Source organism: Esox lucius, chromosome 1 (assembly GCF_011004845.1).
Source record: "Esox lucius isolate fEsoLuc1 chromosome 1, fEsoLuc1.pri, whole genome shotgun sequence".
In the NCBI taxonomy this organism is placed as follows: Eukaryota; Metazoa; Chordata; class Actinopteri; order Esociformes; family Esocidae; genus Esox; species Esox lucius.
Window position 1 is genome coordinate 11,403,271 of NC_047569.1, and position 13,485 is coordinate 11,416,755.

A 13,485-nucleotide genomic window follows, 5' to 3' on the forward strand; every position below is an offset into this window, starting at 1 on the left:
TACAAAAGATATCTATGTTTCTTTTGGCAAATGGGCAATTCTCACAGTGTAATTGCAGTAGAATCCATATTTTTGTCTCACTCTGTACTGAGCTAGAAACAGTAAGTTATAGGAAGATGAAAAAAAGCTATACTCAGTGTAGTGCCACTTTTTAAGTCCGATGAAGTGTGGTTGAAAGTTCAGAGATATCAGCGTTTCAATGTATAGTCTTAGCATATTGACGCTGTCGTAGCATTTAGTCTGTTCCTACGAATTAAAAACTCGATAACATCAAGCTATGAAGATTTGTAGAGAGGGGTAGAAGGTACTTAGTCATAGTTTTGTATCGCCGTATGTCTTTCCCTCTGTCTCTGTCTTCCCACTGTCTCCCTCTCCCCTCCTCAGCACCCACTCCCTCTCTCACCTTCTCTTTGCCTCTCCCTCTGTGATTCCCTCCCTCCCTCTTTGTCAGTCCATCTCTACCTCCTTCACTGCCTCCCTCTGATTTTCTTCCATGAATATATTCATCCGTGTGTCGTTTGTCTCCTGCAGGAACGCACACTCACACACACACACACACACTCTTGCGGTAGATAACTAACCTGGCACACAGGGCTGCTACTACCTAATGAGCCGCCTGTTCATTATGATTATCTTCCTAATTACATGTAGGCTTATGCCAGCGCTATCAATGACTGCAAACGGGGGTCTTATAATATGTTTGTGTGGACCCGTGCATGTTAAAATTTCACAATTGCCACTACAACTGAAGACGACTGAGGATTGGAGCACTTTCTCCACACATCCCCCGCAATAATGAAAGGAAATTGGCTTTAATGACAGTGGGGAAAAATATCTGTAATGTCAGTTGATGTTACCTAGTGATGTGGAATTATCACGAAATGACCACATCCCTAAAAGCTATCAGTCTAACACAGTGATAGTGTTTACAGACTTTCCTATCCCCTCTCCCTGGTTTCTGTGTCTTTCTCCGTCTGTCTGTTTCCGTAATGGGTCTATTGCACACTATAATTGTCTATTGATCTCTAGTGTATCCAGTCCCCTATCTCCTACATCTTCATCTTTCAGATATCACTCTCTCACTCCCTGGACTTGCGGTCAGTTCCCCCATCTGAAGTCAGGAGCCACATTGATGGGGACCATCAATGTGTTGGGTTAAGGCCTGCTGTCCTCTGTTGTCACCTCAACCTTCCTGCATCTTCACATGGCGTTGGGTTAAGGCCAGCCGTCCTCTGTTGTCACCTCAACCTTCCTGCATCTTCACACAGCGTTGGGTTAAGGCCAGCCGTCCTCTGTTGTCACCTCAACCTTCCTGCATCTTCACATGGCGTTGGATTAAGGCCTGCCGTCCTCTGTTGTCACCTCAACCTTCCTGCATCTTCACATGGCGTTGGGTTAAGGCTAGCCGTCCTCTATTGTCACCTCAACCTTCCTGCATCTTCACACGGTGTTGGGTTAAGGCCTGCCATCCTCTGTTGTCACCTCAACCTTCCTGCATCTTCACACGGCATTGGGTTAAGGCCTGCTGTCCTCTGTTGTCACCTCAACCTTCCTGCATCTTCACACAGCGTTGGGTTAAGGCCAGCCGTCCTCTGTTGTCCCCTCAACCTTCCTGCATCTTCACACGGCGTTGGGTTAAGTCCTGCCGTCCTCTATTGTCACCTCAACCTTCCTGCATCTTCACACGGCGTTGGGTTAAGGCCAGCCGTCCTCTGTTGTCACCTTAACCTTCCTGCATCTTCACACGGCGTTGGGTTAAGGCCAGCCATCCTCTGTTGTCACCTCAACCTTCCTGCATCTTCACACGGCGTTGGGTTAAGGCCAGCCGTCCTCTGTTGTCACCTCAACCTTCCTGCATCTTCACACGGTGTTGGGTTAAGGCCTGCCGTCCTCTGTTGTCACCTCAACCTTCCTGCATCTTCACACGGCGTTGGGTTAAGGCCTGCTGTCCTCTGTTGTCACCTCAACCTTCCTCCATCTTCACACGGCGTTGGGTTAAGGCCTGCCGTCCTCTGTTGTCAACTCAACCTTCCTGCATCTTCACACTGTGTTGGGGTAAGGCCAGCCGTCCTCTTTTGTCACCTCAACCTTCCTCCCGTCTCACCTGTTCAACAGCGTCCTGTAATATCTGATATGGCGTTTCACCTGCTCCCGTCCTTGGCAAGCGTTTAAACTGTATTAGTTCAGTAAAACGACAGAACGTGAAGACCAGGTGGACTGCCCCGCGGCGTGTTTTGCATGGCTCGGCTGTAGCCAACTGACTGCCTCGCTCCGATAAGGTCCTTGTTTGAGAGGAAGGGTGTCGCGTCGCAGCCAGGGGTTGAGGAGTTGAGAGGACTCGTATAGATTGAAGGAGCGTCTGTCTTCGCGCTTCTGTGGAGATAATGAGCAGGGTGTTTCTCCGTGGCGCTGTCCGACACAACGCAGAGCAGTCAGGTTCACACACACAGACACACACACACACACACACACACTGTGTCTTATCTTCACACCCTATAACAGTCTACCTCCATCGAGCTACTGCAATTGTCAGGGAGTGCAGAGATGGGCCTCCCTGTCTCTCACACAGACACGCTTTCTGCACACTTCACAGCCAGAGTTCGGCATAACCTGTAGTGTCAATTAACCTTGATATAGGCTGTCGAGCTTCCCCCCTATCTCTCTTGGCCTCCCCTTCCATCCCTCCCCCTGCGTGTTCACATTGGGCCGGTTAGCCTCCGGGCCTGGCACACTGCTGCCACGACGCGGTTCATCCAGGGTACTATTAGCCTGCTAAAGACAAAAGTGTGTCAAACCCAGGGCAAGGTAAGCAACGCTAATGCCATCACGTTGTGAAGCAGAGCTTTACTGCCTGCTAATGCTAATGGAGGCACTTCTCTACCAGGGCAATGTTTTTGTATAGAGTAGTCATTAGAAAGCCCCATGCGCTTTCCAGGTAACTACTCAATTCTTTGATTATTGAAATGGAACATAGCCTGAGGCTGAATTTGGACGTGAAGCAGAGCAGATCGTTAGGCTGGGAATCAAACCTTTTCTATCCAGAGTGACTTAAAGGAGCAATTAAGGTTAACTGTCTTGCTCAAGGACATACCAACCAATCTTTCACCTTGCCAACCCTGGGATTCGATTTACCATTCTTTCGGTTTATGGACAAATGCTCTAATCTGCCGTCCCACACGTTGTTCATTGAACTGTACGTACAGTGTTTTAAATGGCCTTATCCATTGATCAAGGTGCTGCATATCCACCTATGGTGTGTATGTGTGTGTGTGTGAACGCTAAGTGAACTGTTTGATGAAGCTGTTGTGTGTGTATTTGTGTGTGCGTGCGTGCGTGCGTGCGTGCACGCTTCAATACACTGCGTTTCCCTGGCGGTGAGTCAGTATGCTAATGAGGCGTGGGCTTTAATCCTCTTAGAGCTAATCTCCCAGAATCCCAGTCGAGACCGGCCACCGTCTCAAACACAGTGTAAACACACAACACACACTCAAACACACACAGTCACCCCTACATACACAATTTCCTCCACGCACACACGTTTTTTACACCAGGGTTACACATACCCAGCTCTTATATTTCCAAAGTATTTTTTATCTTCTTCTAAACCTAAATACTCCGTTTCAATAAATTGATCAATCAGTCAGTAAGACCAGGAGGGCCACAGAGTGAAGGCCTGAAAACACAGCAGCCCTAGAGAACACACACACAGAATTTGTCAGAAGGGAACACATTCCCTCATCCAGATGTGCACTGATCTTTTATGTCATGCCCGTGCCCAGGATTACCACAGAGCAAAAGGTGAACACTGCAAAAGAGAGAGATGGACAGACAGAGTCATAGTTGTCTGTCTGAATACTAATCAGGCACAAGCTTTTCATTGTGGAATGGTGTGTATAGGTTCTGTGTGTGTGTGTGTGTGTGTGTGTGTGTGTGTGTGTGTGTGTGTGTGTGTGTGTGTGTGTGTGTGTGTGTGTGTGTGTGTGTGTGTGTGTTTTGGTTTGCTTGTCAATGTGCGTGGGGTATATCAGTGTGTCAAAAGGTGGTAAGGAACCAGACTTCAGCAGTCATGCAAGTCAACTCAGATGGATGTTTCTCTTAGGGTTGCCATGGCAATGCAGGGAAAGGTCGCTGGAAGGCGTTCTAGCCCTAGCCGAGAGCCGGGATGGAGGGGTGTGCTTGTGTGTGAGTGCGTGTGTGTGGCATGAACAGAATATGAATAAAACTGGGTTGGTTGGGTTTGCCGTGTATGTACATGTTTATGCATGTGGGTGTTGTGTTTTTTGAGGACAGTTTTACTTGACCCCATGTGATCTCCCATGGTGATATCCTTGTGTGGTCTGAGAGGAGATAGTGTCAAAAGGAATGTTCCGGAAGTCGCAGCAGTCTTTAACCAGAGAAGACAGGAGGCACAGTGTGTGTGTGGGGGGGGCTGATATTCAGGGTCATTGTCATTGCATTGTGCATGCTTCCTGCTGAGATGTTGATCAGTTAATCTTTACATTCTCATCAGCTGCTGCTGTTATTCACAGCAACTTGCATTGCTGGTACATTTAGTGTCCATTGTCCATTCATTATTGTTATTATTATTGGGGTGGTTGATGTTCAGATGTCCGACAAAAAAACAAAAAGTTATAAGTAATCTATGTAGTCTGTTTGATATTTGAACAACTTTTATGAACAGTTTCATACATATGAGGCTTAAATTTTGTCTTCTGTTGTGACTGGATGATTATTATGCATAAAATATAAAACCTAATTAATTTTGATGAGAAAATCACTTGTCATCATTATTTGTCACTACTCTCTCAAAATAATTTCCTTTTGTAAATTCAGTAAATTAAGACATTTTCTTAGTAAAGGGTATATCCTCTAATTTAGAAAAGGTTTTACCCTGTAATTTGTAAGATATTTTCCATAGATTGCTTATGTCCAACTGAGATTCTACTCAAGTCTTCCTCAACTGGAGCGGATGAAGATTTGTTAGAAAAGTGCATTATTAAGGATTGAAAATCAGTTTCTGAAAAAAATCAGTTTTTTTAAATGAATTTTCTCACCTTATGGTAAGAAGTGCCCAACAAGATCTCACCTGTTGAGTAGACATTTGAGGTGTAATAGCATAATATTGAATTGATACAATTGAATACACTATACCTCCTCTGAAGAAGGCATGTGATTAGTAGCTAAAACTTTTAGCATAATTTTTATGTCATCAGATATGTTTTAACTGCTTTTGCTAGCTAATTGCATCATTTACTTTTTCAAAGTAAATTTTATAACACGATGATGATGATGATGATGGCTTTGTTGTGTTTTACTAAAAATGTGCCCACTGATATTGATGATGGCATTGTAGTAGTGTTGTATTTCCATACCCCAATAGTGTAATTTAGATGAAACAGTAATTAACTTGTCTAGTCTTAACCCCTAGTTCAACTATAGGTCATCTATGCTGTGTTGTTTATAGAATGTGACAAACCATGAATGAATTCACACATTTACTTTTGACTGCTGTTGAGATCACTTGCCATATGCTCCATTACAATTGTTCTCTTTTCTTCTAAAAATGTAATCGAATGTCACACAGCAAAAACATAGCAGTCAGATTTTTTGGTTTAAGAAAGTATGTTATGTACAATTTTCAAAAAGCAATGCTGTTGAACAACATCAACAAAATAACATGTAAACCTTTGTCATGTCCTTTAGTGCTTGCGCACTTGAATTCATTAATTAATTAATCCCCCCAAAATGGAAATTGAGCATAGATGAGTTATAAACTCTTATCTGCTTACTCTTTTTGAGTTTCTTAATTTCTCCCCAAGCATTGTTATGTGTGATGATTGCTATAAATATTTCAGTTCCCCCTCTAGATTTCTCCTGTTGATAAACCACATAGCCAAAAGTATGTGTACTCCTACTCGTTATACATCTCCTACCAAAATCAGGGACGTTAATATGAAATCTCCTGCCACCCCCCCCTTTGCTACAATAACAGCCTACACTCTTTTCAAGGCTTTCCACCAAACATTGGAACGTTGTTGCAGGTATTTTCTGTCATTCAGCCACAAAAGCATTGGTGATGTTGGGCACTGATGTTGGGTGATAAGGCCTGGCTCACAGTCAGCGTACTGATTCATCCCCATGGTGTTGGACGGGTGTTTAGGTCGAGGCCCTGTGCAGGCCAGCAAGTTTTTCCACCCCAGCAAACCATCTGTATGGAAATGGCTTTGAGCTTGTGGGCATTGTCCTGCTGAAACGGAAAAGGGCCTTCCCCAAATGGTGCCATAAAGTTGGAAGAATTGTCTAGAATGACATTGCATTTTTCGGCATTAAGGTTTTCCCTTCACTGGCATTTAGGGGCTTAGGCCGACATCATAGGTAAACAGCCCCAGACCCTTATTTCTTCTCCACCAGACTTGACACAGTTGGCTCTATGCATTCAGGGCAGTTAGCATTCTCCAGGCATCCGCCAAACCCAGAGTTGTCAGAATGTAAAATGGTGAAGAACACATTCTCATTTCACAGTGCTTCACATCTTAGGCTTGTGTGTGGCTAACCAGCCATAGAGACCCATTGCATGAAGTTCTGGAAGAACAGTTTTTTTGTTGATGATCAACATTTTGCTGATGTTGCTTCCAGAGGCCGTTTGGAACTGGTTAGTGAGTGTTTCAACTGAGGACAGCCATGTTTTACACACTATGCACTTTAGCACTTAGCTGAGAAGTAGGACTAATTCAAATAGGACAATCATTTAAATTCACAATTAATTACAACTAGTAGTATATCTACTGTTTACTACCTTTTCTATTTACTCTCTATACTGTTTACATTCTGTTTCTTGCTCTCAGGACTTCCTCTCTTCACAGGATCAGCATTAAACCTCTCCCTGTATTCTTTGTGTTCTCTGTACACTCAGTATTGCTGTCGCAAACTGAGAAAAAAAAAATCCTGTCCGTGAGATTCAATATCCATGAATGTGTGTGTGCGCGCGTGTGTGTGTGCGCGCGTGTGTGTGTGCGCGCGCGTGTGTGTGTGCGCGCGTGTGTGTGTGCGCGCGTGTGTGTGTGCGCGCGCGTGTGTGTGTGCGCGCGCGTGTGTGTGTGCGCGCGCGTGTGTGTGTGCGCGCGCGTGTGTGTGCGCGCGCGCGTGTGTGTGCGCGCGCGCGTGTGTGCGCGCGCGTGCGTGTGTGCGCGTGTGTGTGTGCCTGTGTGTGTCTGTGCATATGCAGGCACATGCATGTAGTATCTGGTTTTTTTTGCCCCCGATTAAGATTATATTATTATTTTTATTGATTAACAATAATAAATAATGAAAATATAAAGTCATTACTTAAAGGGGAATAACAATGAATATCTACAATTTGTCTAAGTTCATAAATTGCTTCAAGTAACTGTTGGACTGTCCCAAATGGGATTTGATAGAATTTAGTGAAATCACATTAAAACTTCAACATTGGCCAACCCCACTGTGGGATAAATGTCTGTTGCAGGTTTTAGGGCAGTTTTGCAGGCACGGATTTAGCCTAGTCTAGGACAAACAAATCAAGTTCAATAGAAACCTCCATTGTTTTTTTAATGCCTTTTATAATATCTCCTATATTAAAGAGAGAAATGTTTCTTCCTTTCGGCCACAGCAAAAACACAACATTGGGGAATAATCAATTGTGGTCCATGTATACATTTAATGTGATGAATGTCTGTTGCGGGCTTTACATTTTACCTTTTGTAACATCTCAAAGACAGTGTGTGCAGTGTAAGCTGTCTATGGAGGTGTCAGAAAAGTATACTGTCCTGTGGTTTGACATGACATTTTTTTTTTACACCAGAGGACATTTTATGCGGTTTGGGCAATGTGTGCTCTTCTGGTGATCAGTGAGCATTCTTCCTCCATACCAGCTGAACACTACTTTATATACTACTTTATTTTTGCATTTTCACATAGACATTTTGATAAATTCATAATCAAAAATATACGCCATGCTGATATCATTTACTCTATATATGTCTTCTGCACTTCATTTACATTTAAAACATTTAAAACGCCGTCACGTCTTCCATTGAGGAAGCAGAGGATGAGGGCTCAGAGGTGGACTCGTCCATAACCCGGGCTGAAGTCACAGAGGTGGTCAAGAAACTCCTCGGTGGCAAGGCACCGGGGGTGGATGAGATCCGCCCTGAGTACCTCAAGTCTCTGGATGTTGTGGGGCTGTCTTGGTTGACACGCCTGTGCAACCAAGACAGGACAGTGCCTCTGGGATGGCAGACCGGTGTGGTGGTCCCTCTTTTTAAGAAGGGGGACCGGAGGGTGTGTTCCAACTACAGGGGGATCACACTTCTCAGCCTCCCCGGGAAAGTCTATGCCAGGGTACTGGAGAGGAGAATACGGCCGATAGTAGAACCTCGGATTCAGGAGGAACAGTGTGGTTTTCGTCCGGGCCGTGGAACACTGGACCAGCTCTATACCCTCTACGGGGTGCTGGAGGGTTCATGGGAGTTTGCCCAACTAGTCCACATGTGTTTTGTGGATTTGGAGAAGGCATTCGACTGTGTCCCTCGCGGCATCCTGTGGAGGGTGCTTCGGGAATATGGGGTCCTGGGTCCTTTGCTAAGGGCTGTCAGGTCCCTGTACGACCGAAGCAGGAGCTTGGTCCGCATTGCAGGCAGTAAGTCAGACTTGTTCTCAGTGCATGTTGGACTCCGGCAGGGCTGCCCTTTGTCGCCGGTTCTGTTCGTAATTTTTATGGACAGAATTTCTAGGCACAGCCAGGGGCCTGGAGGGTGTCAGGTTTGGGGACCACACAATTTCGTATCTGCTCTTTGCGGATGATGCTGTCGTGTTGGCCCCTTCAAACCAGGACCTTCAGCATGCACTTGGACGGTTTGCAGCCGAGTGTGAAGTGGTGGTGCCTTCCTGGGAAGGTGTTCTGGTCCTGTCCCACCAGGAGGAGACCCCGGGGAAGACCTAGGACACGCTGGAGGGACTATGTCTCCCGGCTGGCCTGGGAACGCCCCGGTGTCCCTCCGGAAGTGCTAGAGGAAGTGTCTGGGGAGAGGGAAGTCTGGGCATCTCTGCTTAGACTGCTGCCCCGCGACCCGGCCCCGGATGAAGCGGAAGGAGATGAGATGAGACATTTAAAAATGAAATATGTAGCTTGTGATATGATCGAACTCTGTAACTCCTTTAGAGTGATTGTTGGCATCTCTGTGGCTTCTCCCATAAGTCTCCTTGTTGATCCCTATGCCTTTTCTTGGCAGTTCTTGGGTGGTCTGATGTAGCGTCCACTTCCTGATTATTGATCCAGCTGTGCTCACTGCGATCGCGACACTTGTGTTTTGTACCCTTCTCCTCATCTAGGCATGTACATTACTTTATCTCTGTTTTTTGTAGAATGGTCTTTATTTTCCTTCATATTGACATCCTGACCAATGATTCTTAAACAGTGGTGTTTCTATCCAGTAAATGTGACAGCAACTTTAATGGCTGGAGGACAATGATAATGTAATCGTGTCCTCTTCAGGGCAAAGCCATTCATCTGTGTAAACTGGGAACATCCAGAGCACAGGGGTTGAATACTTATGCGAGTAACATTACAGTTTTTCATTTTTCTTCCAAATAATAGGAAGCGCCTTAGAAAAATAGATTTTGACTTTCAGTGTTTTAAAACAAAAATGTCAATGCACCAATCGCCATTCAGTAATATGAGAAGATTGGTCTGGGGCCTGAGTAGTTTCACGAGGCATTGAAACCTTCTGGTAGACGTACCGGATGAGGCCGCGCCACACTGCTGTCAGAACAGCTCGCAGAACACACACGCTCTGTGCTGCTCAGCATGGAGCAGGTTGGATAAGCATCTCTGAGTCACAGTACGTAATCACAGCCCCGATCGCTGTGTGCAGGAGGCCACATGCCACCGGTGCTCTGAAGGGGGGAGGAGGGGGATGTTCGCAGGCTGTCGCTGCCTGTCCTTACTCTGCCCTTTTGTTCTTTCTTTCCCTGCAACCTTCTTGGGAGGGTTGGGGGGGGGCTGCCTACTGAGATGTGTACATTGAACGCTGGGTTTCTGAGAAAGTGGCGGATGTGATCCACACACTGTCCACACCAGAGAGAGTCCCCAAAATAAAACGGAACACTTCCCTGTTCTCTAATAGCTTCTCTGTTTCGCCCCCTGCTCTCTGTCTTTCACTCTTTCCGTCCACCTTTCTCTCCACCTCTACTCCTCTCTCTCTCTCTCTCTCTCCGTCTCCACCCCTTCCCCTCCAGGAATGAAGGAGTTGTCCCCCCCTCCCCTGAACCTCAGGAGGTTATATGGTGAGACTCTGGAGATCGAACCGGTCCTCATCATCATCTCAGCTGGCGCGGACCCCTCCCAGGAACTACTGGAGCTGGCCTCCGAGACCGTCGGACGGGACAACTACCAAGAGGTATGCACACACACACACACACACACACACACACAGACACACACCCTACCAGCGCTCGTCTGACAACGGGTTGGCCACGATGCACGGGACGGCGCTCTGATAGAATGTCAAGCTAACGGTGTCTGTCCCCAGGTGGCGATGGGGCAGGGACAGGCCGACGTGGCCTTGGCCTCCCTGAGAGACTGTTCCCGCAGCGGCAACTGGCTCTGCCTCAAAAACCTCCACCTGGTCACTGCGTGGCTGCCACTGCTGGAGAAGGTGCGTGTGTTTGTGTCTCTCTGTTCAGCTGGGGGATGACATGGCGTGTTCGGTCGGTCGGTGGGTGGGTGGGGTGGTGGGTGAGTATGTGGGTGGGTGGTCGGTGGGTGGGTTGTTGGGTGTGTGGGTGAGTGGGTGAGTAGGTGGGTGGGTTGTTGGGTGTGTGTGTGGGTGGGTGGGAGAGTATATGGGTGGGTGGTCGGTGGGTGGGTGGGTTGTTGGGTGTGTGGGTGGGTGGGTGAGTATGTGGGTGGGTGGTCGGTGGGTGGATGGGTGGTTGGGTGTGTGGGTGGGTGAGTATGTGGGTGGGTGGTCGGTGGGCGGGTTGTTGGGTGTGTGGGTGGGTGGGTGAGTATGTGGGTGAGTATATGGGTGGGTGCTCGGTGGGTGGGTGGGTGATTGGGTTGTTGGGTGTGTGGGTGGGTGGGTGAGTATATGGGTGGGTGCTCGGTGGGTGGGTGGGTGATTGGGTTGTTGGGTGTGTGGGTGGGTGGGTGAGTATGTGGGTGGGTGGTCGGTGGGTGGGTGGTCGGGTTGTTGGGTGTGTGGGTGGGTGGGTGAGTATGTGGGTGGGTGGTCGGTGGGTGGGTGGTCGGGTTGTTGGGTGGGTGGGTGGACGGGGTAATTCGGTCAGTGGGTGGGTGGACGGGGTAATTCGGTCAGTGGGTGGGTGGACGGGGTAATTCGGTCAGTGGGTGGGTGGACGGGGTAATTCGGTCAGTGGGTGGGTGGACGGGGTAATTCGGTCAGTGGGTGGGTGGACGGGGTAATTCGGTCGGTGGGTGGGTGGACGGGGTAATTCGGTCGGTGGGTGGGTGGACGGGGTAATTCGGTCGGTGGGTGGGTGGACGGGGTAATTCGGTCGGTGGGTGGGTGGACGGGGTAATTCGGTCAGTGGGTGGGTGGACGGGGTAATTCGGTCAGTGGGTGGGTGGATGGGGTAATTCGGTCAGTGGGTGGGTGGACAGGCAGACGGACAGAGCCCAGGTGAGGCAGAACACACGTGTTGGGCACCACCTGCCCCACTCACTTTTTGCTCTCTTTCTCGGTCTCTCCTCAGTCACTTTTTCTCTGTCTCCTTCACACTATTTCTCTGTCTTCTTTTGCAATCGCTCTATTTCTCTCTTATACTATCACGTGTTCTCGGTCTCTTCAGTCACTTTGTTTCTTCCTCTCGCACAGTCTCAGTTTCCTTGTCTCTTTTCAGTCCTCGTTCACTCTTTCTTATTCTCTTTCTTTCTGACTCCCCTCAATCAATCTTTCTCTCTGTCTCCTCAGTCAGTCTTTCTGGCACAGTGTCAATCTCTCTGTTTCCTTTCTCAATCACTCTTTCACCCGCACTGTTCCTCCCCTTCTCAATCACTCTCTCGTGCACACCCTTTCACTCCTCCATCACACTTTTGTCCCTCTCAATAACTCCCTCTCCTTCTCAGTCCGTGTCTTTACTCTCTGCCACCTCCCTCTCTCCAGAGTGATGTCATTACTGGACTCCGGGTGTGTGGTTGGACTCAGTCTGTCTGCCCGGCAACCGCTGACAACAGCGTGTGTGTGTGTGGGGGGGGGGGGTCAAACGGCGTGGAAGCTTAAAAAGAAAAAGTGAGAGAAGGGAAGGTTGAGTGAAGGGGGGAGGGACGCGACGTTAGAGACCGGCCATCCACGGCACACAGGTAGGAAGCAGCCATGGAGGACAAAGAGATCCTCTCTGTTTTATCACCGCTACCTAGTCATCCTTCTCTCCCTACCTCCTTCGTAGCTTCGGAGATCTGAGCAGTTGGTCAGTGTCGGTTAGCAAGAGAGAGAGGGGGGAGGGAGAGAGGGGGAGGGAGGGAGGTAGGGGCGGTCAGTGCTCTCTGAGTTTAATTGAAGCTGGCAGGAAGGCTCTCTCGCTCTTCCCCCGCTCTCTTTTTGCCTCTCTCCCTTTCTCTCTCTCCCTTTCCCTCCCTCTGCACTGCAGCAGTTTGGGGCGTTTAACAGGGACCCCTCCTTGCTCCCCGCAACCAATCAACTATAACATGCTTCAGTATTGCCCGATATAATGCGTAATCGCAGTAACCGGTCATTCAGTAGTAACAGAATGAGTGGCGTTTTGTGTTGTAGCCGACAAGCAGACCAGAACAGCAATATTCAATCACTGAGCCACACAGTTGTATTTTGTAGATTAAAGTCATGCTCTAGAGATTTCGTATAATTTCAGAGACGGGATGTGACTTCTGAGAGATTAAACCTCAGATACAGGAGACCACACATACACACACACACACGCATACACCCATGCAGACAAATGCCGACCTGCCCAATAGAAAGACGCCAGAATGATTTTAAATAAGGAGTACATTAACATGATTCTCTCTTACTCTTTGTCCCTCAGTTTTGCTTTGCACTCATTTAACTCTAATCTTTAGAGACTTCGTTTTCTCTGTAAGTTTCACCTGAAGGTAGTATGAGATATAAATTGGAATCTCTGCTCTTTCCCATAGTGAGGTCATACCCTGGAGAGACCTTCCATACAGACTAGAACAGCCTACCTGTCCATGCGTCATGGTAGAGTGTGTCACGCTAATGACTAGATCCTCTACTCTAACCCCGGCCTAACCCCTTTCATGCTTAGTGCTTTTTGGATCTCTGAGCCACCTTAGGCTCTCGTGTTCCTTCATCTGTCTCAGATCACAAGTCAAAGATGATTCATGATTCAGGGTTCAGAGGCTCTGATGCCCCCAGGGCGTGTGCGTGCTTGTTTGTGTGTGTGCACGCGTATGTTACTGTCTGTGTCTGCTGTCTCCTACCTCACGCGCCCTGAACCAGTGTGAGG

At 47.8% G+C, this 13,485-nt stretch overlaps 1 protein-coding gene across 4 annotated transcripts in view; it reads left to right on the top strand.

The window, feature by feature from the left end:
• Positions 1-13,485, top strand: part of LOC105024072 (cytoplasmic dynein 2 heavy chain 1) — a 127,037-nt gene that overhangs the window by 90,731 nt on the left and 22,821 nt on the right. For all 4 annotated transcript variants that reach the window (XM_029119454.2, XM_029119460.2, XM_029119458.2 and 1 more), the window contains 2 exons: positions 10,258-10,418; positions 10,551-10,676. In XM_029119454.2, the coding sequence (XP_028975287.2) occupies positions 10,258-10,418; positions 10,551-10,676 (287 nt within the window). The remainder of the gene's footprint in view (positions 1-10,257; positions 10,419-10,550; positions 10,677-13,485) is intronic.